At 40.1% G+C, this 26,305-nt stretch overlaps 1 protein-coding gene across 2 annotated transcripts in view; it reads right to left on the reverse strand.

Annotated features, from left to right (window-relative positions):
* The window catches only part of LOC135408456 (dual specificity calcium/calmodulin-dependent 3',5'-cyclic nucleotide phosphodiesterase 1C), a 141,652-nt gene continuing 115,347 nt past the window's right edge, over positions 1–26,305 (reverse strand). For both annotated transcript variants that reach the window (XM_064643613.1, XM_064643611.1), the window contains 7 exons: positions 15,480–15,593; positions 14,439–14,621; positions 12,183–12,249; positions 7,691–7,807; positions 5,654–5,794; positions 2,334–2,434; positions 1–611 (listed from right to left, as the gene is read on the reverse strand). In XM_064643613.1, the coding sequence (XP_064499683.1) occupies positions 479–611; positions 2,334–2,434; positions 5,654–5,794; positions 7,691–7,807; positions 12,183–12,249; positions 14,439–14,621; positions 15,480–15,593 (856 nt within the window). In that variant the 3' untranslated portion in view covers positions 1–478. The remainder of the gene's footprint in view (positions 612–2,333; positions 2,435–5,653; positions 5,795–7,690; positions 7,808–12,182; positions 12,250–14,438; positions 14,622–15,479; positions 15,594–26,305) is intronic.

Genomic DNA, 26,305 nt, shown 5'->3' on the forward strand with positions numbered 1-26,305 from the left:
TCATATATTTCTTGAGGTTTATTTTAAATTACAGCTTCTTACATCACCTTGACACGTACAGTAGACTGATCTATACTCCAAGGACTGGATTATTTCATTCTTTAAGTCCCATTTATAATTTCCAGGCAGGAAGTGTCAAAGTAGATAAAGGTTATGTTTAGGCTTTAGGATGAACAAACAGTAGGCTAGCTCTACACTCACTTAAAAATGGATGTGTACAAAGAGTGTCTCTGTGAGACTTAGAAATTAGATGGGAGTCAATTTCTGTATTATAATGCATCATCAAAAAGTCTAGCTTCAGTATCAGAGGTGAAAACTGAAAGTAGAAATAAGCAAGACAAACACCTTTTAAAGTTCTTTACCTTGTAGCATAGAAATATTAATATGTAAAATACAATAATGCATATCACTATTCAAACAAGGTAATAGCAGTCTATGGTGATGCTGCAATATTCCTAGGCAGCCACCATGTTAATTTTTACCTCCAATCATCCTTTGAGAGATTAGATAAAATATTCATCTCTTCATCATCTTGCAAAAGACGATACGCCGCACTAACATGGTGATTTTCAAGCACAGACCGGTCGTTATATAGAATGGCTGAGTCTGACCTAGCATTTAAAAGAAAACATAGGAAATGTTGTTTCTTTCCTGTCTACAGTCTCACATTCAGAAGTTTTCCTTTGATCAGCTGCAGCAATTAAGTATACAGAACAGATACACACATTTTAGAACATTTGTAATACTTTGTTAATTGCTGTTATTCAGTAAAAGAAATGTAAAGATCAAAACTCGCTGCAAAATCTATTTCACCAGCTGACATTCAACAGTTGCTTTGTTACATACTTGAAATCAAGTGCTGAAAGCTGCGAGAGATACGTAAATTGGAATTTGAACCATGAGGCTTTTTTCCAGTTCTTCTGTATGTTGCTCTGATATTAAAGCCTGACTGTACCCAAACAAGCAATTGCAAGATATGACCCAATATTGTGTCCAGAACAGAAAACTGGCTGAAGGCAAGACATAACTGAATTGCATTCTGACATCCGTGTGCTAGACTATGTTGTCCGGAAAGGCAATTGCCAGTGGGACAGAGTAAGACCAAAGGTACTTCATACCTTACTTTAAGCCCCAGGGCAGAGATCTGTGATAGATGAATAGCTAAACTGGCCTGAAGACAAAGAAGTTAATGGCAACAGAGGATGAGTATGATTTGTTACAGTCCCCACTCAGACTTGGTTCTCAGAGAACAGTGTATATTTTTCTCCTCTGACACCTTACACCCTCTGATGTTCACTGTTACAGAAATTAAACTACAACGGTCCTTCCTTTAATCCTTTTATAAGTATTGGGAAATACAGCAGATCTCTAATTCTTGCATGGATGAAGCTGTAACCAGTGGAGTGCAGTCTGGCCTAGAACAGAGACAGAAACTTTTTTCTACATTCCTAAACTTTCCTGCACATATGTGTGCTTATCTTAGCAACCACTGTTGATGCACAGCGTGATTCAGCTAATACACTAAAGACATATAATTTAGGGTAAGATAAAACGCACCTTAGAAGTGCCCAAGTGTACAGGGTCATTTGAGGACATCTAGACATTTTGTCATTGCTACCAGTACACTCCTATTGTCAAAATAATACACAGATATTAGATGTCCAGTTATCACTGCAACTAGAGATTTCATAATCTTTGCACACTTCTGACTTTTGCTGCCGCCTTTATCTTCTTCTTTCTTCCACCAACCCAAAAGCCTTATAAAATACACCGGTCCACTCTAGTTTGTGATCAATTAATTACTGTCTAGCAATTTACAAAGCTTTTAAAAAATATTTTCCTGATCAGGTAATGGTCAACATAAGCCATTGCTGCAGGTGTGGTTTTCCACTCAAGTGAAAATAGTTTGTGTAGTGTTCACTGACAAATACAACAAATGTTGTTGAATGCCTGATTTATGCAGTTAATGTTTGATTCTTCAAATTCAACAAGGAGAAAAAAATTGTCAAATTACAGTATCTCCTTCAAAACTATAATACATTAAAATACATTACTCTGTACAGCAATTTGTCTTTGGCACCCTTACACAAAAATATTTTGGGACCTTTCTTTTTCCTGATCATTTATGTGAAACAATGCTCAGAAAGCTAAAATACATGCATTCCATTGTAAATGGCTGAGCAAGAGAAAATTGAATGCAACCTAAGGAAGTGAACTTTCCTCCTGTATCACTTGAAAACAGAAGTTCCGGCACTTTTCTAGGTGTGCTGTTATTCACCACAGGTTTCCTCCTCCATGTCTCAACCCTTCATCATGATTTACAGTGGCCTCACCGTGTCTGGATGTGAAAGTTGTTAGTGGTTCCAGTGTGTTCATAGTCATGTATGGCAGCTGCAAAGATCATAGCGAAGATCTCCAGCTCTGTCAGCCAGTGCTGAAAAGAGATTACAGAGGAATCAGGTAAGTTGTCATTTTCTCAGGCATTAAGGTTTTTGGTTTTTAAGGCAAGTTATCTCCTGTTGACAGTCAGTGTTGCACATCATTGCCTTTCCCCTGCAGCTTGTCAGCTGTTTTAAAGCAAACTTCTCCGGCTAATACACAAAAGCCAAACCAGTGTGTTTCATGGATCTCCACCTAAATAAACCGAACTTCAGCAAAATGGTTTCAGGAGCTAATAAAGTTTAAGGCAGAGCAAGGGGAAACACAGGCCCTTCTGAACAAGCAGTGTTTGCAGAACACAGACAAGGAAACCTCAATAAAATCAAGGTTCTTCAAAGGGAACTTGATGATACATGTGCAGGTAAACACATACCACCAGGGTATGTATTTTCAGTTCAGCTGACCTGTGTAGCAGAGCCTCAGATACAGAAGAATGTCACTAAATTGCAGTAACTAAATGTCTGTGCCAATCACTGAATCATGAGGAGAACAAGGAAGATAACATCAAAAGATGTACATCTTGTTATTTATTTATCATTTTTAGAAACTTTTGAGAAAGCCCTAAAGTTTGTGGGTTTTTTTCTAATTTCCTAGTCAAAGCATTACTCTTCAATGCTTAAGTCACTTTTCCCTTAGATTTATAAATAACAGCTAGGTTCAATAATTTTTCTCTTGGTCAGTCAATCATTTTACTGTCTGGTTGTCTAGACACACAAGGAGTAACACATAGGGAGTGTTGTTAACATCAAGCACACCAGAGGCAAAGGTTTTAGATACTGTAAATACAGTAAATATTTGTATGAAATGCTTAAATGTATTGCATTTAGGGAAAATTTTTACCACAGTGATTGCCAAATAGTTCTGTAACTACCCACTGTCAGTCTGAAAGTGTTTTGACTGACATTCACATATGAGCTGCCTTTTAATTCAATGTACATATTGCACCTGTTCTTACTGACTACACCCTGTAGCGCATTTTCATTAACTAATGGTCCTAAAAACAACAGTGACCAGTTTAGGATCTCATGGGAGGTTTTGAGTAGGCAGTTGTATTAGCTGCAAAATCTGACCTAAATCCTTTTTATTTCAGGCACAATCAGGAGCAACTGACACAACTTCCATCAGAATCGGGCAGTCTGAATCAGCTCTTGAGACAGATAGGGCCTGACTCCTTCCAAATCTGCCTCTGATAAACAGCAGTGTTTACTGCTCTAATTTAAGTGTGACTGCAATTCACAGGTGCAGTCTACATGCAACACAGGAGACTCAGGACATTTACAGGAGGCACTGGAGCATGCGACTCCTCAGGGAAGAGCATCCAGGTCTGGCTTCAGAATTGCAAGGCAACAGCTGCGTGGCAATCAAGAAACTGCAGAAAGGCAGATCGTATGCACAAAAGGTTGCTCCCAAGCGTGAGCAAACTAAACAGTTGTTGAAACTGGCCTAAAAGACACAGCAAGAGCTGCACTATGCCCTGTTAGTTTGCACCTCTCTGTCCTATACTCTATCACACAGAACAAACTGGTGGCAGATTTCTTCAGGTGTCTTATAGAACTCTACAGATAAAGGCATCATCAACATACAGTGGGAGACATAAACATCTCCACAAGTGATGGTGACAGAGAATTTTTACGGTAATTTTGTATAGCCCATCTAAGGTAGTCATGGCATGAGAGTGTTGGAATTTGGTTAGGCTGAGTCACACAGAACCATGATTTTCCCTCATCCTTATTTTCAACAGTTCCCAGTTAGACTTTGTAACAACTGGGGAGTGTTCAAGGAGCCCTGAGCTTCAGTAAGAGCCTCAACATCTGCTGACCTGGGTTCACCTGTCTGCTCTGAACTACAAAGGCTCCTTGCCTCTGGAACTGCACATGAGTTAGTGGAAGGGCCACAGTGAAAGGAAGCACAACAGAACAGAATTACATGTATTCAAGTACCAGCCACAAATACAGCACCACTGAATGCCATGTTGTAACAAGAGATAACTGTAAAACACTGAACACCAAACTTCCTTTTCACTGCCACCTTTGCCTTTACGCTTCTGAGAATGCAAGGGCAAGGGAAAATTGGATACTTGGAAAAAGTGAAGCAAATAATATGAGGAACAGATCTGCCCCACAGGATCAGACTGGAAGTAATTTCATTCCTCTTTCTGGCTGCAGCAGTAACCAGGAGAAAGAAGAAGTGTACACTGTGTAGGACAGAAACTTTATGGGCCTCCAGCTAAATCCAAACTGCAATGGTTGATCATCACTCTGGAATCTATCTGCCTTCAATTTCTCTAGTCCATCTTCAAATGTATTTCTGTTGTTTGTCTTGAAAACCACTGTGGGAACATATTGTGCACTACATATTTTTTTAAGCCCTCTATCCATTCCTGACACTGTTGTCAGATATCAGCTGTTCGTAGGCTTCTATGTAAGCCAGTTTAGATGGTTTTGCTGTAAAGAAGTAGATGGGGATCAGCATTTCCAGATTACAGCTCTTAATGCTCAAATAAGTGGAATGAATTATCCTTTGGATGTACTGCCTCCATTGCTTAAGTTAAGAAGACAGCTTAGACAATACAATCCTTCATATTAGGTGAAATGAATTCCAATAAATTTGTGTTGGCAGATTCACACAGATCTGTGGGATGGGAGAGTGAAAAACAGGGCTTAGGTTTTTCATTCATCCTCTTTAGATCACTGTTAGAAGAGTTATCGACAACTTCACCTACCTTCAATTTCTAAATAATCCAAAGTCTCTACTTTTATTAGCCCAGCCTTATCAAATGAAGTTTGTCTACAGTGCAAATGGGTTCTACTGTGGATAATTGCCGGGGTTTGGAAATTGTTAACTCACTTGTCTACCATTGGTTTCTGTGTTGCCATAGTTATTATATTGTCTCCTTGCATTGGCTAGCCAAATGGCCAATCCCCTCCTTCGCCCAGCAGCCCTTATAAGCTGCGGAAAATTTGAATAAAGCTCTTCTTCGCTGCTGGATTCCCTGCGTGGTCTCTGTCTCCTGGCTTAAGTACCTCCGCCGCCAGTCCCTGCCACGAAGGACGGGCGGCGGGGGGGGTGATTCCAGCCCTGAAAACCTTCACAGAGCGGCCGGCAGTGACCCCCCAGAAACCCCTCGAACTGCGACAGATAATCACAATCTCATTATTAAGCAAAAACTGTTGTAATCTAACTATATATTGAGGATGCCAAGTCCTTTACTTACCACTACACCTGTCTTGAAAAGGAGGTAATGGACTGTCTGTGTCACATCTGCAGCGTGCATGAGGTTGTGATAAGGATTTTTGTGTTTGCTGTAGCCAACCTCCAGAGCTTCCACAAAGGACACCAGGGCAGAAATGGGAATCTAAGTAAAGCATCACAGAATTAAAGAAAAAAAACCAAAACAGCTTTAATGACTAGCATTCAGAGAGAAGAATTTTGATAAGAGGTTTCCAAAGAGCAGTTTTTACTTTACAAATAAACAAAACACTAAAACATCTGAAACAGGCACTAGAGAGAGAGTGAATTCAGGTTACTACTTCAACCTGGTTTTTCCATCCATAATTACATTATAGGTAAATCATTCCCACACATAAACACACAGAAATAAGTATACTATGAAATGCTGTCTGGAAGACACATGGATTATGAAAAGTAGCAGTGACCACTTTGTTGATTGTCCCTGGAGAAATATTTCTAAATAGGCTACAAGCAACTGTCTGTTGCCTTCACAACCCACTGGAATACTCTGCTTTACTATTCACATTCAAGATTTTCTAATGAAACACGTCATATAGCAAGTCATTTATCAGACCTCTAGGTTTTCACAGCAAAATCCAGCCTGTCCATCCTATGGGATTGCCATGTTTTTCTGACTCCAAGAGTAACTGCAGACACCCAAAAAAATGCAATTGAGGGGATTTCTAGAGAGGAGACTATGCAGGTGCTGTCGACTGTAATGTATGCAACCGGCAACATGGGCAACATGGGTTCTCCAGTTTCACTGTTTCCATAGAGGAGCACTGCTGTTGTCCTCTTGTGTACATATAAGTAGAGGATGCAGCTCTGATCAGACACCTTCTTCAAAGATGTCTCATCAGACATGGGCAGTTTCTGAAGAAGTACAGGACCCAAAGACCTGTAAACTCTTTCCAGCCAAAGTGAGTGGGGACCCATGGGCATTGGAAATGAAAATGTCAAAAGAAGAAGGGACAGCAGAGTATCTGTGTGAGGGGAATGGTCAAGACCTAGATGGCAATGTTTCTGCCATCCAAATTTAAGCCTGTTCAAAGTTGGAGGAAAAGATACATAACATTTGTATCTGCAAACCTCTGTAACAATTACAAAACTATAGAAGAGTTAGGGTTGAAAGGGACTTTTAAAGATCATCTAGTCCACCTACTCCTGCAATGAGCAGAGGGACATCTCCAATTAGATCAGGTTTCTCAGAGTCCAATCTGACCTTGAATGCTTCTAGGGATGGGGCATCTACCATCTCTCTGGGCAACCTGTTCCAGTGTTTCACTACTTTCACCATAAAAAAAATCTTCCTTATATCTAGTCTAAATCTACCCTCTTTTAGTTTAGAATCATTATCCCTTGTCCTTTTGCAACAGGTCCTGATAAAAAGTTATTCCCCATCTTTCTTATAGGTCCCTTTCAAGTACTAGAAGGCTGGAATGAACATTCATCAGAACCTTCTCTTCTTCAGATGAACAACCCCAACTCTCACAGCCTTTCTTCACAGGAAAGGTGCTCCAGCCCTCTGATCATTTTTGTGGCCCTCCTCTGGAGTGGCTCCAATAGGTCCATGTCTTTCCTGTGCTGAGAACTCCAGACCTGGATGCAGTACTCCAGGTGGGGTCTCATGAGAGTGGAGAAGGGAGCAGAATCACTTGCTGGCCTAATAGTAATGAATTTGAATTTGCATTCACGATCTCTTGTTCTCTTTTTGTGCCTGCATACTTGAGGGTCCTATGAAGCTCAGGAAAATGACACCATCATTCTGAGAGGATCATATGCAGTATTTCCCACGGATGTCACATGGAAACCTGTTTGGAACCCCATCTACTTCACGGTGTCCCATTGCAATTGAAAGTACTACTTAAATCACATCTGGTCTTGCTTATTGAGGAAAGTGCAGTGTTCAAAAAATCTTCAAGGAGCACTAAAATTGCCTTTTGAATGGAATAAAGCAGGATGAGAGGGAAGTTGAACAAAATCTAGGATGGAAGAAAATAACCATCTTCTAACTACTGACCTTGAAACGGTTGATCAGATCATAGCGCGTGAGAAGTTCATAGAAAATGAATTTCAGTGCATGATCCCCACTGGCATCGTTTAGTGCAAATACATCAAAGGACCACTTGTCAACATTCTGCAAGAGTGGGTAGAAAAGGCAATTAATATGGTCATCCTTTTTATCATAATAGTTCAATTTCTCTCACTTTCTCTCACAATCTACAAATTGAGAATTAGAGAAGTGATGTCAGCATATATTTTCTTTTTTAATAAATTCTTCAATTCCATTTAACCAATGCAGAATCATCAGGATACTCACAGTATCAGTATACTCATCAGTATTGTATGACTTGCATTTAGGAAGCTTCCATTAAGAACATGTATGCTGTTTGCTTATTCTAAACATGGCAATTCTCTACACTAGAATTTAATCACCAAAGGATGAATCCTAATAGATAAAAATTCTGGTGTGCTTTAGTACCTGAAACATTGAGATGGCCTATTGGGGCTGATTTTACCTCTCTCTGTCCTCTACCCACATGCTATGCCTATAAAAAAGAAAATAATTTTGAAGAAAAGAGGAATAATGAAGATTTTTTTTAATGATATTGAAGCCTCTGGATTTTGCTGTCCCTCTTGAGTTCTTATAACTCTGTATTGTGAGCAAAGCATTCCAATGCCTCACTAATGTTTAAAACAGAATAAGGTTATATGGTTTTTTGCAGTAAAACAAAAATACAGGCACCTGAGCTCATATTTTTATCACTTACTGTTCAATCATCGAAGATGATAACTAAAGACTATCTTGCTAGACCCAAAGAGCAACTTAATTGCTTCTGATTTGAATATTAATCCTGATCTGTGATTATTGCATCTTAACTTGCCCAAAGAACATGATCCTAATTTTCCTTATTTTTTTAAAAAGGTAATTGAGTCCAGTGGAGTTTTCAAAAAAACTACAGTGCAGAAGAAAATCCTGGTAATATTACATTATGTGCTAACAATTATATAAAAACCCAAGCTTTATAATAGAAGAGTAAATACCTAATTACCGTCGGGAAAGTTCCAATCAGCTGTAAATGACATATTAATGCTGCAGCGTGATCAGCATTAATATCAAGAGATTGAGGGGGGAAAGCTCACTTCCCAGCTCATAAAGCTAAAGTATAAGGTATAAGCCTTCTTGCAGTTATCAATTATTAACTTTTAGGGAAGGCCATGGGAGCTGACAGCACTCATAATCTAGCAAGATGAAGCTCCTTGATCTCAGAATTGGATGTTTCTGAAACTTTAAGAAACTTTCTCTCATCCCAACAACAAAGAGATGCAGATGGGAGTTACAGCTAGTAGAATGATATACAGATCAACCATGTAGCTGCATCTGGCACAAGACCAGCCTTCAAGTCCAATGCAAAAGACATTTTAATCACTTTGTGGTTGGCCCACTATACATCAATATAGCTACTGGACTTCCTCTGTTCTGAATGAGACCAACATATTTTGTTACCGCCTCTTTCCAGCATGAGGTGATCCTTCCTACTCACATAGTGCTGATTACAGATAGAGCTCAGTATACCTGTTGTGGCACTACAGTCCACAGAGAGGCTAATTAGCGAGTGAACATCAAGGATGCTCAATATTCAGCTCTTCTTTCACCTATCCCAGTAAATTACTTGCTTGCCGAGCAGCTGATATTAGAAGCTGTGAGGAGCTGAAAGATTGAATGCAGTGTCAAGCTTCTCCAGAGATGATTTGTGGCCCAAGTCACAGAAAAGCAATCATAAATTACAGTTTTTCAACACTTTCATTAGGCATTGGAGAGTAAAAACAACCAAGAGATTAAAAAGTTCCACCAAGAAGCCCTTGAACAAGCTTAGAAAACGAGAAATAGAAATGAGAGAGAAAAATAATGCCCAGGGCAACCACTTGGACAATTTAAAGTGTTTTCCTTTTTTTTTTTTTGGCATTTGTATTTTTTAATCACTTATTTTGGTCATTGAAGCAAATTAATTTAAAACTTGCATATATATAGTAATTTGCTTCTGGGTCATAAGACCTCAAAAATAATGTGTCAGCTGCGCTGAAAGTTAATTCACTGTAAGGCAATCTTATCTTGTAGAAATAAAAGGAGTTTGTTCCTTTATGCAGGAGTAGACACGTCTCAACTGTCTCTCAACTGTCTTGCAAACGCAAAACACCAGACCAGGAGTGAGTAGATAAAGGCCTTCTGACACAATTGAAATCAATTTGCACTAAAAAGTGGTACAGAAACGTATACATATTTTATAATTATTGTGTTTCTTTGTTATTTTCTATTTTATATTGTTTTAAGCTTCGCTTATTGTTAGCTTAATTGCTAAGAATTGAAAGCTTATATTGCTTTTGATTTTGTTACATGAATTGCTTCGAAGCCTGCAATGTTTGTACTTGCACTTATCTTGTTCCAACGACAATTTGTAAACATCTATGTCTCTCTGCAGCCTGTGGAAGAATTTCTCCTGAAGCAGTCTGATGAAGGGTCCGTAAAATTTGCATGTGATTATGGAATCTGTTTATGTTTTTAAGATGCTTTTTATCTAGTGTCATCTAGGAGTGTGTGTGTGAACCTGAATTTGCAAAGGAAGTCCTACACTGAAACAGAAGACGGATAAGAAAGTGGCATCAATGCCATAGTGAAAGGCAGCAGAGCCGAGAAACCACAGAGTGACCCTTTGCCTGGATGCCATCACAGCTTCTGTAAAGCAGCAGTACTGCTCTAGCAGGTTCAACACTGCATCATGGGAATCCTGCTTCTGACTGCTAACCAGGAATTACAGCACTGGTTTTGTGAACTCCCCAATAAGGCCCTAGAAATCTGGCTTGCACCATTGCATACAATCCTTGAGACAATCCGGTAACATCGTTGTTGGAATAATAGGTTTAAGTTACTTAAATAGTTTGCTAAAAATGCTTTCTTAGCTTTATTGCTTTGTTGATATTCATATGTCTATAAATGTACCTATTTTAACAGGTGAGGCAGCTTTTATCCATGGAGGCAAGGAGTCCCTGTAAGACTACTCCATGAGGTAAAGATGATTAACTGCAGTCTGGGACAGGTTGGAACAGGACAACCTGCCCCCGGTAAGGCCTAGAATTTGTCCAGAGAGTATAAGCTCTCTGTGGTGGGCTACTGGCACTGCCAGGGTGCTGTTTGCATCCAGACGCAGTCTGCTTCAGGTAAGCTCTTGACTGGCCTATTATATCTGTGACTGGCAGTTAATTGCTTTATGTGATAAAAGCACAAGCTCCTCTCTCAGAAGATTGAAATGCAGGAATTCGAAGATCCAAAATTCCTGTGAAATTGTCATCAAACGGAGAGTCACACTTCATCGACTCCCTAGTTGCATAAAGAGGTTTATCTGTAGAATTGTTTAATGTTTTAAGATCTGCTTTGCAGGAACTGCAGAGATTTATCATGTCATCTAAGCCTGTGAAGCTGGACACTCCTGCTCATCTGTTCCAGTCCAAGGACTGAGTTTATGTTGCACTAAGACTGAAACTCCTGCAAGCCAAATGGAAAGAACTGTTTTTAAGTCCAACAGACCATCTCCAACGTGGACAGTCATCATCAAGGACCATGAATTTCACCCAGGAAGAAGAAAACCTCTGTTCCTGAGACGAGTAGAACAGCAAAGACTGTTACAAGAACTGTTAAAATAGTGTTTAAGTTCGCTTCTCTTGTTTGTATTGTTTAGTATGGTCAGGAACTATGAATTAAGTTCAAAACCCAAATTTACATTTGGCTTTAGCGAAATGCATCAGACATTCTTTATAAGTGAGTGCTGAATTTGCACTACGGATTTGGCTGAAATTTGGCAACAAGTTTAAATTGCACATTGGTAATTCTTAAAGATGTTTCATTAAGTCTATTTTCACAAACTTACTTCATGGTTACCAGGCTGAATCTGAATAAAGCAGCCATTCATACTAGTGTAAAACTGCATAGCTTGTTATATAGTTAGTGCTATGTAGAGATTGAACAAGATCTTTGAGTCTTGTTTAATCTCTAAAGGGGGGACTGATGCCTTAAGCATCATTTTTCCTCTGAAACCTCAAAACTCATAAAAGGGTCAATATTCATAAACTGATTGTCACCTTGAAGACCTGAAGCATGAGAAATTCCCTTCTCTTACAGCAATTGATCCTTTTCCTTCTCCACCTCTCTCCATCTGTATTTTCTTTCTTCCCTGTGGGATGTTGTGATTAATTCCCAAGTCCTTGATTTAATCACTGTAATCTAGAACAGAGCTGTAACCTTCACAACCTGAAAATGGCCACAGCCTTGAACTCTGTTCTTTCCTTTATTGAAAGGATATTCCCTTAGGTCTCTTAAATGATTAATGTCTGTGAACTAAACTAATGTCAGAGAGAAGGAAAGGCCAAGTACTAAGACTCCTTTATCAAGTTGAATATCACAGTATTATCTTATGCTTTGTATAGACCCCCTTTCAATACCTTTTTATTGGGATTACCTTTAGCACTCCAATTACAGCTGGTGGGTAGCTCAAGCCAACCATATTTGAAGTCCGTCTGTACATTCTACCAAGACAAAATAGATAAGGCAACACATAAATAGAATTAAACAAAATAAAGCAATCAACAAAAATCATAAAACAACAGACCACTACAGGAGACCTTATTTAGCCCAGGAAACCCTAACTGCAATTTGTTTTTTTTTCTTTCCATCTTGTTCCTAACTTGCACAATATCCTCTATACTATTCTTATTGTATAGCCTAATTTGAGCCTATATGCTCCCCATTATCTCATGGCTTGGCTACCCAGCAGGCCATGACAAAGAATTTGCCAGTACAAGGTCTTCATCGGGGGAAAGGCTACACTCAAATAACAAGATGTTCCCAATTTTCCATTGCACGTGTCTGTACTGATCTTTCAGTTCCCTTAGTCCTTGCTGGCCCACATGCAAGCTAATTCTGAATGTTCCTCAGAAATCATTTGTATGCAATGAATCAACTCCAGTTTGGTACAGCTGTTACTTTTGTCTGTATGTTGTCAAGATTAGTATAAAACCTTTTGGGTGTTCACCCCATGTGTGTGTTTCAGGGAGTAAGAGAGAAATAACAAGGCAAAAATCAACATCTGTAACCATACTAAAAGCATGTATGTAGCAGATTTTAAACTTGATTATAAAGCATATTTTAAAAAGATTATAAAGTATGTACTTGTTTTCAGGGCACACTGTGTTTAACAGGCTTAGTGAATGCAGAAGCATTGTCATAGCTAAAAAGCCTTTTCACAGGTCATCCTTTTTTGCCCTCAGGCATCATTGGAGTAAAAGGAGATGATGGAAGGCTCTCCCATCTGAAATGATGCTGTGCAAAGTCTTCCTTCACTTCCATTTTTCTTTGTCATGTTCTGTACTCAGACCTGAAAAAAGTCATCCCCCTTTGAAGAATTATATTCACCCATTCCTCAAATTACAAAATTTCTTATCCCTTCCTCCCTCCAGTCAGAAGCTCCACAGCCTTAAGTGACAATTCAGGTAGAATCCCTCTCCTTTAGCTCAGGAGAGCCACAACCCTCCTTTGGTGCCACATTATATTTCATTTGGGCCACGGTGATTCAGATAAGCTGCAAAACAGCCTACTACAGCCTACTCTGCAGCAGTTAATTTACTTCCTTGTTAAGCAAGTCCCCCACTAAGAGTGAGGGTTAATTCACAAATAGCCGGTCAAACCTAGGAGAAACCTGTTCCAAGGAAAAATGACAGGTTTATGCTTATCACAATTTGCTGCCACTCTTAACACATGTACAGTAACTGGTGCACAGATAAAAATATTGGCTATAATCATGCCGAAGGAGGCTTCTGTGTATCTGTGTGGCTCGTGGTCTGCTCTCTGATACACCCAACCTCCTGCACAGAGGGCTTTTAGGCTGTCACTGCAATTCTGATGAACAGTGAGTGCTCTGCTCTTCCATTCCTGACTTGAATTTTGCTGTTACAAAATTCTCCCAGGGATCTGGGAGCTGCTGTCTTTCAGGCCGTCTAAAGACTGTTGACAGTTTCATATGTGCCAGCCCTCCTTCTAGCTTGAATGAAGAGAGTCAGCAAACAGTTGTTACTTGATAAGAAAAGGTAAGATTGGAAGTGAGTCCAAATTGAAATGATTAAATGTTTTAAAGGGTTCAGAAAACATAATCAGTTCTGGCAACAGATTCTGATGTAAATCGCAACAGGGAAGGCTAAGAGGACTCAATGGCTTGAAATCCCCCTGAACTCTAAAATTTTCACATCAATCTTGATCTATAGTTCTTTCCAGTAATACTATGATAAAGGATTTTGTTTTGTTTCTTAGCAGTTCTTCATGAGAAATACTGGACCACAGAAGTAAACAGAGCCAAGGGGGAGTTTAGTCTGGCCTGACTGAATATTGAATGCTGTCTCTCCTGACCAAGGACTATGCAGAAATGCATATTCTCTGTCAAAATTACACCAACTGTGCTATTACATCTGTACTATACTAAGAATAGATGAAACAGAACTGTTTCAGATTGCAATCTGTTACTTAATCCCAGATTTTGAGGTGTTATCCAAATCTGTGTAGGAACATCATTAGAAGCATATTAAAGCGTTCTTCATTCAATAGAGTAACCTACTAGTTCTCTGAGGTCTTCTGCCCTAAGGTACTGTCCTCCACCTCCTGTAATTGTGCAAAATCTGTGGTACCTGGGCACTTACTAGAACAAAGTAATTACATCCTACTTCACCTTTCTACAAATATCCCAGCTTGCACTGCATGGACAATACTCCTGAACCGCGGTTTTTCCTCTGTCCTTTTGAGCATCATCCCCATTTGCCGCGTGAAGGTAGAAGCCAACCAGTCACGGACCTCTGAGGGCACAGAGTCAGACTGAATATCACTGAGTTCATCTTCTGTGTCCAGTAAACGCCTAGAAGGGTGAGGAACAATCGGTAAACAGACTCCCTTAGAGACCACTACAACATCATTAAGAAAAAAACCCTTCACATATATTCTAATTAAAGCAGCTGTTAAAAGCCTTTGGTTTATCATCCCTAATCAAATACAATTATATAAGTCTTCAACAGTTTGTTTATTCTCTTGTATACTTAAATTTCATTTTGTAAAACTCACTACTAGGCTGACAAACAAGAAGTATCAGCCTTCTGAAGCACAGCTACATAATCATTCACTGACTTCACATCTTCAGCTCATCAATATTTCCAAACTTTCTGCCCTTCAGAGGTAATTTATGGTCATTTCTAACTTCTGAGTTAGTAACACACAGTCCTCTCCTTTCCCATTCTGATCATCTGTGGCAACTCCACAAGTGCATTTGCCACTGGATAAATGGCATATAACAGAAAGAGGAACTCCTCTGCAATGTCTTACCAGTCTACCTCTATCATGACCTGGAGTAAATTTTTTTTTAATTTCAAAGATATGATACAAGCGAAAAGATTTAACATTATTCAAAAAGAATAAATTAGTAGGAATTTAGAAACTTTCAGAAAAAGTGGGACACAATTATTATGAAAACATTTCTCCATGAGAATGTATATTACATTTATGATTTCTTTTTATCTCCTTCCCTGCCCCACAAAATTTAAAAAAGCTTTTAAACCAAGGACTGAAGATCTGCTCTACACAGAATACAATATTGTAATGATTAAAAACATATTTTCTGCCAGTAATAAATCTTGGCTCAAATTTCCCAATTGACATTTAAGTTACAATTTTGTGTCATTGGTACTAGATATAAGAGTGCTGATGTCTGGAGTTAACTCACCTAGTTTCGTCAATGTATACTGACTCAAGAACAGTCGCAGCATATTCCAAATTCTTCTTTAAGTCTACAACCGAAGCTTCCCCTCTCTCTAATTGCTTTACCAAAGACCGCAATCTAAAAAAAAAGCAAAACAAAAATCTGATGACTATAAAGAGAAATAGGTTTGACAGTGAGTACCAGTTCCCATCATGAAACCTAGCATACATGCTTGACAAGTGAAAATTTTGGAAGTCTACAAGTTTCTTGAAGCCACATGCAAGAAATCAACAAAAATCACTTTTCAAAGATCAGTTACAATGATGCCAAGCAAACATTACAATGCATTTAGGCTCAAATAAGTCTGCAAGTTATCACAGTCATAGAATCATAGAACATGCTGAGTTGGAAGAGACCCATCAGTATCATTAAGTCCAACTCTTGGCCCTATGCAGGCCACCCCAAGAATCACTCCATGTGACTGAGAGCATTGTCCAAATGCTTCTTGAACACTGGCACGCTTGATGCTGTGACCACTTCCCTGGGGAGCCTGTTTCAATGCTCTACCACCCTCGGGGTGAAAAACCCTTTCCTGGTACTAAACCTTCCCCAGCTCAGCTTCATGCCATTTCCTCAAGTCGTGTCACTGGTCACATGTGTGAAGAGATTACTTGCCTCTCTGCTTTCCCTCATGAGGACTTTGAATACCACAATGAGGTCTTCTCTCAGTCTCCTCTTCTCAAGGCTGAACAAACCAAGTGACCTCAGCCACTTGTCATAAGGCTTCACCTCCAGACCCTTCACCATCTTTGTAGCCCTCCTTTGGATGCTCACTAATAGTTTAATGTCTTTTTTATACTGTGGTGCCCAAAACTGCACACAGTACCCAAGGTGAGGTCTCACCAGTGCAGATTAGAGCAGGACAATCACCTACCTTGACCAGTTGGATAATTTAAAATAGAAATCATGTGGAATTAACACAGGAGCTCAGAGGACAATTTCAATCCAGCCATAAGACAGGAGTAAGTTTTTGAATAGTATCTGTTAATAAACAATAGCCATTCATAATGATTGATGTATACATATGCAAAATTGCATTAGAGTATATTCAGGAACATTACCATAGAAATACTATACAAGGTTAGAAAATGCTATGATTTTCATTAGATCAAGAGGCCACCCTTAGACTATCCTGTCTATACTAAACAGAACTCATGGAAGTTTTATCAGATTATTATTATTGTTGTAAGGGGGAACAGACTTTTTGAAAACAAAAATTTGTGCAAAAATTGTCTCATCTGTCAAAGACAATTAATATATTTGTGTAATTTTCTTTTCTCTTTTCCTTTTTCACTCTATTAAATTAGAAAAAGAAAGGAAGAAAGAGAAGAATAAAATCTAAAGGCAAGGAGCAAAATCTAAATATTTTCAAACAATCCAGTTTGCATGCTTATAATTAGAAGAAAATTATCATTCCGTTAAAAGGAGAATGGGATAAAGACTTGAGAATTTAAAACATTTTTGTGAATGTCCTCTTCCTTGTTAAACAGAAGCTAAATAAACATTCAAATATATATTTAACAGTGTAGCAGAAATCATCAATTGTTAATTTGTCCTGTTCAAGATGCAAAAATGTAGAGGAGCAGTCATGTCACCTATAATTTGTCCTCTAATTAGGAGACTACTCTTCCTCATCTTTTTCTGTATTCTGTGGAGTAAAACAGCCTTTTCCACAAAGCAATTCAGAACTAGAGCCCAATATAGGTGTCTGCTTTCACTTTATTAACTGTCATGGCTAGGCTTCACGAACGAAGATTTTGGAAAGGCTCTATCCACATTACGCAAGATAGACATGTCCAATTGCAAAAGGCACAACAGAAAGACTCCTTAGGTGGTATATTCCGCAAGACACGATTCTCTCTGCGTTGTCTTTTCTCCTCAAGGGTGATCCTGCGTGCTTTCTCAAAAGCATCAGCAGCGTTATAGATGGTGTGTCTCCAGGTCTCCCGATTGGAGGCCAGAGTAGACCAGTTATGGTGATCAATATGGTCGAGGTTGAGATGTTGTTTCAGGGAGTCCTTGTATCTTCTCTTCGGGGTGTGGCAGGAAGAATGTAACAATGAACCATGGGAGTTGTGGTCTCCCGGGTTCTCAGACAATATTTGATTGTCATTGGTTAGAGGGTCACGTGACATGTTCAGGTGTGGTATTTAAACCTTGGCAGTTTGAATAAACGGTAATTCTGCTCTGGCACTTGTTCGTGTCTGAGTGGGGTTCGTGCCTTGAACAGCACCTCAAATGGCCGTCCGAACAGGGACTTCAGCAGGTTACCGGCAACCAGGAGCAGCAGCTCTGGGGAACCTGTCCGGGGGTGTCCATATCACCAAAACCAAAAGGAAGAAAAGAAAGAATTCAGCGCGCTGGGTTACCTCTGCAAAAAGGAACAAAAAAAGGAAGAAAAAAGGACCAGAAGAAAGGACAACAGAGCTTCAGCACAGAGGTAACCAAAAATTGGCGAATATGGGAGGGTAGTTTACCCGTCAGGAGGGAAATACTCCAAAAATCAAACAAACAGCTGAAGCTATCTCTCAACTTTTACAAGAACAGAGTATAACCATAGAAGAAAGTAAGTTATGGGACTTGTTATATTGGATTTCGTTGCATGAACCTGCACTACCTCTGACTGGACCTTGTCAAGTGTCATCTTGGAGGAAAATAGGGAACAAAATTATTGAAAAAACGAGTGAGGGAAAAACAGACGCCCTCAAGAATTTGGCTACATGGAAAGACATTATGATAGCCTTGAATAAGCACTACAGAAAGGCAAATGCACCCGAGAGGGTGGACTTCCCCCCCCTTCACTCCTTTCCCCTCAACCCCCCCCCTTCAACCCCAGCCCCCCCTTCGACCGAGTGGGGCAGGGGGAGAATACACGTTAGTCAGAGAGGATGGGGAGGAGGGGGAACCCTTGAGGGGAACAGTGCAGTGGCAGCGTGTGGTGTGAAGGAGCATAGCTTAGGGGCTGACAGCATGAGCATGGCAGCGGGCAGAGATGCTGGCTTTATGCCAGCACCCATGGCTGCAGTTGAGACCATGCCATACAGAGCAGCAAGCGGTGCTGCTGGAGCCGAGGACCGTTACAGAACAGCGCCGTTAAGCAATAAATGATACAACAAAACCAAAAGAAACATATAAACAGTAACCAATGCAGAACCAATAGAAACACATAAACAGTAACCAATACAGAACCAAAAGAAACACATAAACAGTAACCAATACAGAACCAAAACTCCATGAGTCAAACGCAATAAAGGGTTTAAGTGTGCATGTGTAAGGGAGAATGAAATGGTAGCCACTGGAGTATGAATGAGAAAGTTGAGTGGACGCATGTATGTGTGTGTGAACGCAAGTACACTTTATAGCAAGACGTCTTAAACACTACTTCAAACAACATCACGTCAGACACATCTACAACCCAACACATTTCCCTTTTAAATAAAGATGATGCCATTACACAAAGTCACCCTCAGATAAAAGGTTATCCACACCTACAAACCCTGGGTAACTTGAGATTGTTTGAATATTGCACGAACCAATAAAGTTGTAAACAGTTCAATAAAGGCCTTGTGATGATAGGCCCTGTTTTTTATAATTAGTTGAAATAAGATTGGTTATAATAAGAATGTTAAAAATGCATTGTTTCTCAACTTGTTAATAAAAAGAGGGGGGAGATGTGGCAGGAAGAATGTAACAATGAACCATGGGAGTTGTGGTCTCCCGGGTTCTCAGACAATATTTGATTGTCATTGGTTAGAGGGTCACGTGACATGTTCAGGTGTGGTATTTAAACCTTGGCAGTTTGAGTAAACGGTAATTCTGCTCTGGCACTTGTTCGTGTCTGAGTGGGGTTCGTGCCTTGAACAGCACCTCATCGGGGCTCCTCTCTTGCGGTAGCCAGTAGCAAGTTCACCATAAAGCAAGATCTTAGGGAGGTGGTGGTCCTTCATCCTGGAGACATGCCCTGCCCAGTGCAGCTGTGTTCTCATCAACATGGCCTCAATACTCGTGATTGGTGCTTGTTCTAGAACAGATGTATTGGTCACATAATCTGACCAGTGGATGTTAAGGATTGTATGGAGACAGCGTTGATGGAAATGTTCTAGGAGATGCAGGTGGTGGCGGTAGATGACCCATGATTCGGAACCATATAAAAGAGTAGACAGCACAGTGGCTTTGTAAACACTGATCGTGGTACTTTTCTTGAAGTGTTTATTACACCATACTCTTTTATGGAGTTTTCCAAAAGCACTATATGCCTTTGCTAACCTGTTGTCTATCTCTCCGTCAATCTTACCATCCGAGAAGATGAGGCTGCCTAGGTAATTAAACTGCTGGACTGATTTGAGCTCTGATTGGCCAATGGTGATATGGGGATGATGGGGGACTTCCTGAGGTGTTGGTTGATGGAGAACTTCTGTCTTCTTTAGACTGACTTCCAGCCCAAAGAGCTCAGCAGCGTCTGCAAAGCAGGATGTTAAACGCTGCAGAGCTGCTTCTGTGTGGGTGACAAGGGCGGCGTCATCAGCATAAAGCAGTTCCCGAACAAGATGGTTTAGGGTCTTAGTGTGGGCCTTCAGTCGCCTTAGGTTGAAAAGGCTTCCCATCAGTATGATATCGAATGTAGATACCATCCTGATCCTCGAGGTCTGCCGTGGCCCTTTGGAGCATCATGCTGAAAAAGACAGTGAATAGGGTTGGTGCAAGAACGCAGCCTTGTTTCACACCACTGGATATTAGGAAGGGCTCAGAAAGTGCATCACCATATCTGACTTGGCCATGCTGATCCTCATGAAGTGAGATGATCATTTTAAGGAACTTGGGGGGACAACCTAAACATTCCAAAATCTGCCATAGACCTTTTCTGCTCACAGTATCGAAAGCCTTGGTGAGATCAACAAAGGTTACATAGAGACAGTTATCTGAGAACAAATACCATGTCTATGGTGCTCCTGTTGGCCCTGAAACCACATTGGTTTTCAGGCAGAATTCCTTCTCCTATAGCGGGTATTAATCTGTTCAAAAGTATTCTTGCCAGGATTTTGCCAGCAATGGAGAGCAGAGTAATACCCCAGTAGTTTGAACAGTCTGATTTAACTCCTTTCTTCTTATACAAAGTGATGATGACTGCATCACGAAGGTCTGATGGTAGTTCACCTAGTTCCCAACAGCGCACCACAAACTCGTGAAATTTAGCATGGAATGCATGGCCCCCATGTTTTCAGATTTCAGGTGGAATTCCATCAACCCCAGCTCCCTTGCCAATTTTCACCTGCTGTATGGCCTTAAGGGTTTCTCCCAAAGAGGGGGCAGTATCCAATTCATTCTTCACTGGTTGTTGTGAGATGGACTGAATAGCTGAGTCTTGAACTACACGGCTAGTACTGAAAAGAGTCTGAAAGTGTTCAGACCATTGATTCAGAATGGAGGTTTTATCTGTCAGAAGCGTTTGACCATCTGCGCTGAGTAGAGGGCTTTGGACTTGGTATGTAGGCCCGTATGCTGTTTTCAAGGCCTCATAGAATCCTCTGTGATCACCTGTATCTGCGCATAATTGAGTTTTCTCAGCTAGATGATCCACCACTTGATCTGGATGTCACGGAGTTTCTGTTGGAGCTTGCTGCATGCAAGACGAAAGGCTGCTTTTCTTACGTGACAGGATGGCAATGCAAGGTGCACTTGGTGAGCAGATCTCTTCTTCCTCAACAATTCCTGGATCTCTTGATTGTTTTCATCAAACTAGTCCTTGTTCATCTTGAAGGAGAACCCTAAAAATGCTTCAGAGGATTGCTGGATGCTGTTTTTAATATGGTGCCAGAGTGTTTGAGTAGAGGGATCTAAAGAATCTATAGAATGATTTTCAAGCCTAGTTTGAAGTAGTAGGAGCCTAACCTCCTATAGTAGACATACGCATGAAGTTCTTAAAATGAAGTGAGTATCTGTATTTCCTTGCCATTACAATGTCCCTGTGGCATCAGTGCTTTCAAAGGAAATCAAGTCTCCATGGGGCTGTATTTCATGGAAGAGCTGAAGAGCAGCCAGTCTGCCTGTGCACACTGCACCAACAGCTCTTTCAAGCTGGGTTTCCTTCCCCCCAATTTTTCCTAACATAAAGAGTGAGCCTATGGAGAAAAAAAAATCATAAAAAATATCGATCATTTCTCTGGCTAGGTCACACAAATGCCACTCCTGCTAAGAGTGGTGCTACTGACACACAGCTACATATTTAGCTTTTCAAAGAATCTTGAGCAACAGGCAGAGCCTCCATCTCCAGGAGATGGATCTCTCATCCACTTGTCAGCAATTGAAAAACAAAAGTATTGTTCAATATTTCAGTCCTGATGTGAGAATGGAGATGGGAAGATCAGTGATGTACAGATACACTGAGCACAACTTCTCATCTCTGTAAACCAGGTGGAAAGCATTCAACATATTTCCCTCCAATCCTGAGATCCAGCCCAGAAAATCCATGGCGTAACTTCAGCCCCATGAAAGAAGCATGGTTTGGTGCTCCCATACCCCTCTGCTGTATAACTGCACCACCAGGTGTTAACAGCAACACAAAACCAAATATTTTCTTTGAATGAGCAAAGCTAGGAAATGTGCTTCCTCACTTTTTAAGCTGATTCCAGCCTCAGGTAGCACACATGGAAGATGAATTTGCCTCCTTCCTAGAGCTAAATCATTGATCCCTCCTATCCATTCCCAGCTTTCCTTGCCAATACCGGAGGGGAGGAAGAGAAAATAAATAAAACCATTTTCGCATCCAAACAATAAGTATTTTTTCATATGCCACCTCGTTCCTTCATCCCGTGTATGGGGAGTCTGCAGATGTGACCCCTTAACTAGCTACCAGAAATATTGTACACAGGAATCAATATTGCAGGAAGAACATTACCTTTGGCTCTTCCTGACTTTTATTTCATTAATATAATTATCCAGCAGCTTTATGCCACAAGTCATTCAAAATTCATGATGAATAACAGCACAGTGTTAGTGCTTCATGGCACCAACATTTTTCATCGAAGAAGATTATGCAGAATACTATGTGCATCAATCACTTGGAAAAACAGTACTGTTGCTATAATAAAACCCTGTCACACCATGTGCCACTCTCATGTGAAAAAAACATCACACTGCATTCATCTTACCATCCATTATCTATAACTGTTGCTGATTCATTGAGTCACAGCATCTGCTCCCTGTACTAAATAAGAGCCTGGTATCATTTGTCTTTAATGTATTCCATGTATCTCTATTTTTTTAAATAGTCCTAAATGGACTGAAGGGCATCCAGGCAAGTATATTAACTGAAAAATTCTGTTTCAAGGTGGCCGAAATAATTCTCAAGTTCAATGAAATTACTTAGGAATGTGGTTTAGTGAGGGCTTTGCAGTGCTGGACTTAACAGTTGGACTAATTTGTGATAACATTCCTTTGATAGCCAGCTCAAATAGCTTTTAAAAAAAATGAAAATAAATAAATAAAATCAACCACAAGCTTTAGAAATTTACAACATTATAATCAGAAGTAGACCTAATTGCATAAAAGCCAGCTTTGCTGTACACACACGAAAAGACCAAGAGTTGCTTCTAAAGGCTGGAAAGACAAATATCTGCTGAACTGAAATACAAAACCTTGCCTTCTGACCTACAGTACATTCCTCACCCTTCTCTGGAAAACCACCATAATTACTGGTAGTAAACTCTTTAGCCGGTTTGAGAAACAAATGTTCACTGTGCAATGAACTATATTTCTATCAAAGAATTCCTACACAGAAATAGGTGTGTTATCTCACTACAATGTACAAACTCGATAAATGTGATATTCTGGAGTCATAAAAGAGTTAGATAGCATGTGCAGACCAGCTAAGCAGTGAACACATATAAGGCCTGTCAGATGCCCTGCAACAGTACCTGTCCACTTGTGATGTAAAGACACAGCAAAGCGAATACACTGCCCTAAAGTATCCAGAGCAGACAGCATGAGGTTATGCGGTATAATGCACATGTGCAGCAGTTTCCATCAGCTGGGTGAACAGGTGCCTCCACAGTTTTTCAAATCCTTTGAAACCCAAACAGGGGATTGGTGGGAAGGGTACAGTATACACAGAAAGTAATCCAGGAAGCTCACCATCTCTTTTCACAGCAGTTAGCACGTATTATTCATTCCACAATCTGCTACATCTTAATCTAAGGCTCTGCATACAAGGCATGTGTGAACTACCAAGGAAAAGACACAATCTAGAAAGCCAGCTCAAGCAGTAATCCTCAAAATGCAACTGAAAATAGAGTGACTGGTAGCCTGTGACCCAATGCATTTGTATTAGGCTAGATAGTTATCTTCTGTCACTACTATCGAATACAAAAAAATGCAAGTCACAACATTCAGAGGAAGAAAAAACGTGTTTACAAAGAGCAAATATTTCGATGGAAGGGTATGGACAGATTGCTCCAGGATCAATATGATCAGGCAAATGTCGGATTTATTAGGAGAAAGACAGATTATATAGTGCTCATGACGCTCAGCTTCTTGTTCACACAACATTGGTTACATAAGGAAAACATGCTCTTCTGTTCACTGCTAATTGGACCACAACAGGTGGTCATAGGAGATGAGAAAACTTTATTCACCTCCCAAAACTCCTCCTAGGCATCTTGGCACAAGGCCTGCAGCCATATTAGTGGCGCAGCATTTTTTACTATCTGCACCCAGCCATGCCAAGGTGAAACACACAGAAATGTAAAGAAAATTGTTCACACAATTTTCATCCTGTAACACAAATACAGTACTGCTACACTGGAAAAAGCTACATGCAATTTCCCAAGTAATTGTTTTGCCTTATTCATGTTTCCCAAAATATCCTTCTTCCACTGAATAAAAAAAATTAAAAATTAAAAATTTGAAGTAATCAATTATTTTTTGATTATTTAGAGACATGAAAATGCAACATGTTCAGTGGCCTTGGCAGGATGGTGAACAACTTGTTTCAGCTCACCTTGAGTCAAATAAAATTTTGACCACATTTGTCAACTGTAAGTGAAGTCACACATAGTTTGTATTTTTACTTCACAGTTAAAAATTCTTTCATGCCTATTAAACGAAGTCGTGTGCCTAAAACATTAGCAAACTTTGGCTTACTCAAAGATTTTCAATAAAAGAACAACCTAGGCACTTCCTCAGCACCACATCCTTTGAATTCCCCTTGTCTCCATCTCCTGCTACTGAAGACTCTAAATGGTGTGCTCTCCTTCCATGTGCAAACACCTCCCCCAGGGTCTGAACTTTGGGAACTAAATCAGAAAATATAAGCAGTAAAAAGTCTTGGCCATGGTGTTGTTTGTTTTTTTTATTCAAGTCAACCACTTCACCTAGCACTAACTCTTTATAGAAATTAGGCACACATGCTCATGGAAGTCACTGGAGATAGATAGCTATGATAAACCAGTTGACTGTCATTTACTTCCTCTGAAAGGATGCACTGCCTCTTTGATGTGCCTTCCTTCCTCCACTAATGAGAGAAATGAGCCAGAAGATGAGCTTAGGTGGTCACTGTGGTTTCAGACAGCTAAGAAGAGGTGAGATGACTCTTTCCACTGAATAAATTTGAGAGCTGAACAAGGATAAATTTCAGATGTGGGAGAGAAAAAAAGGCTGCCATATTCTGTTTTCACAATCAGGAATCTTCTAATTGGTAATTCCCAAAGAAAGCCTTCCTTTTGGTGGACTACTACTTTTTGAGATGTGTGAATTAGTTTTTTGGGGAAACTGAATAATCACAGTATGATCACTGAATTTGTTGACAATGAGATCCAAAACCAGCAAATGAAGTCTTCCAGAACTAAGCCTTTTCAAATCACTGTTGCCTTTTATAAAAAAACTGTTATAACACATCAGATACAAATCTAACACTTTTTAATTTACATTATTAAAAATAGGTACCTGAAATAAAACATCTATAAATACAAAATATATGCATAACATAATAAAACGGTATGCAGTAAACTCTCTGCCCTGGACTTCAAGAAAGTAGACTTCAGTCTCTTCAGGGACCTACTTGGTAGGGTCTAGTGGGATAGAGCCCTGGAGGGCAGAGAGGCCCAAGAATACTGGCTAGTATTCAAGGAACACCTCCTCCAAGCTCAGGAGCAACGCATCCCAAAAAGGACGATATGGGGTAAAAATGTCAGGAGGTGTCCATGGATGGATAAGGAGCAGCTGAGTAAACTCAGAGGAATAAAAGAAGCTTACAGAAGGTAGAAGTGAGGACAGGCTGCCTGGGAGGGAGGGATACAGGGAAATTGTATGAGAAGCTAGAGACAAGGTTAGGAAAGCTAAGGCCCACCTAGAATTGAGTCTGATCAGGAAGGGCTTCTACAGGTGTGTTGCTAACAAAAGAAAGAGTAGGGATAATGTGGGCCCTCTCCAGAAGGAAACAGGAGACCTGGCTACCCTGGATATTGAGAGGGCTGAGGTTGTCAATGACTTCTGTGCCTCAGTCTTCAATGGCAAGTGCTCCAGCCATGCTGCCCTAGTTGAGAAAGGCAAATGCAGGGACTGGGAAAATCAAGACCCACTGTAGGAGAGGATCAGGTTTGAGACCATCTAAGGAACCTGAATGTGCATAAGTCTATGAGATCTGGTGAGATTCATCTGTAGGTCCTGAGGGAACTGGCAGACAAATTTGCTAAGTCACTATTGAAAAATCGTGTCAGTCAGGTACTAAGTTCTCGATGACTGGAGAAAGGGAAATATAACCCCTATCTTTGAAAAGGGGAAAGTGGAAGTCCCAG

The sequence above is a fragment of the Pseudopipra pipra genome, unplaced genomic scaffold (genome assembly GCF_036250125.1).
Source record: "Pseudopipra pipra isolate bDixPip1 unplaced genomic scaffold, bDixPip1.hap1 HAP1_SCAFFOLD_48, whole genome shotgun sequence".
Classification (NCBI taxonomy): domain Eukaryota; kingdom Metazoa; phylum Chordata; class Aves; order Passeriformes; family Pipridae; genus Pseudopipra; species Pseudopipra pipra.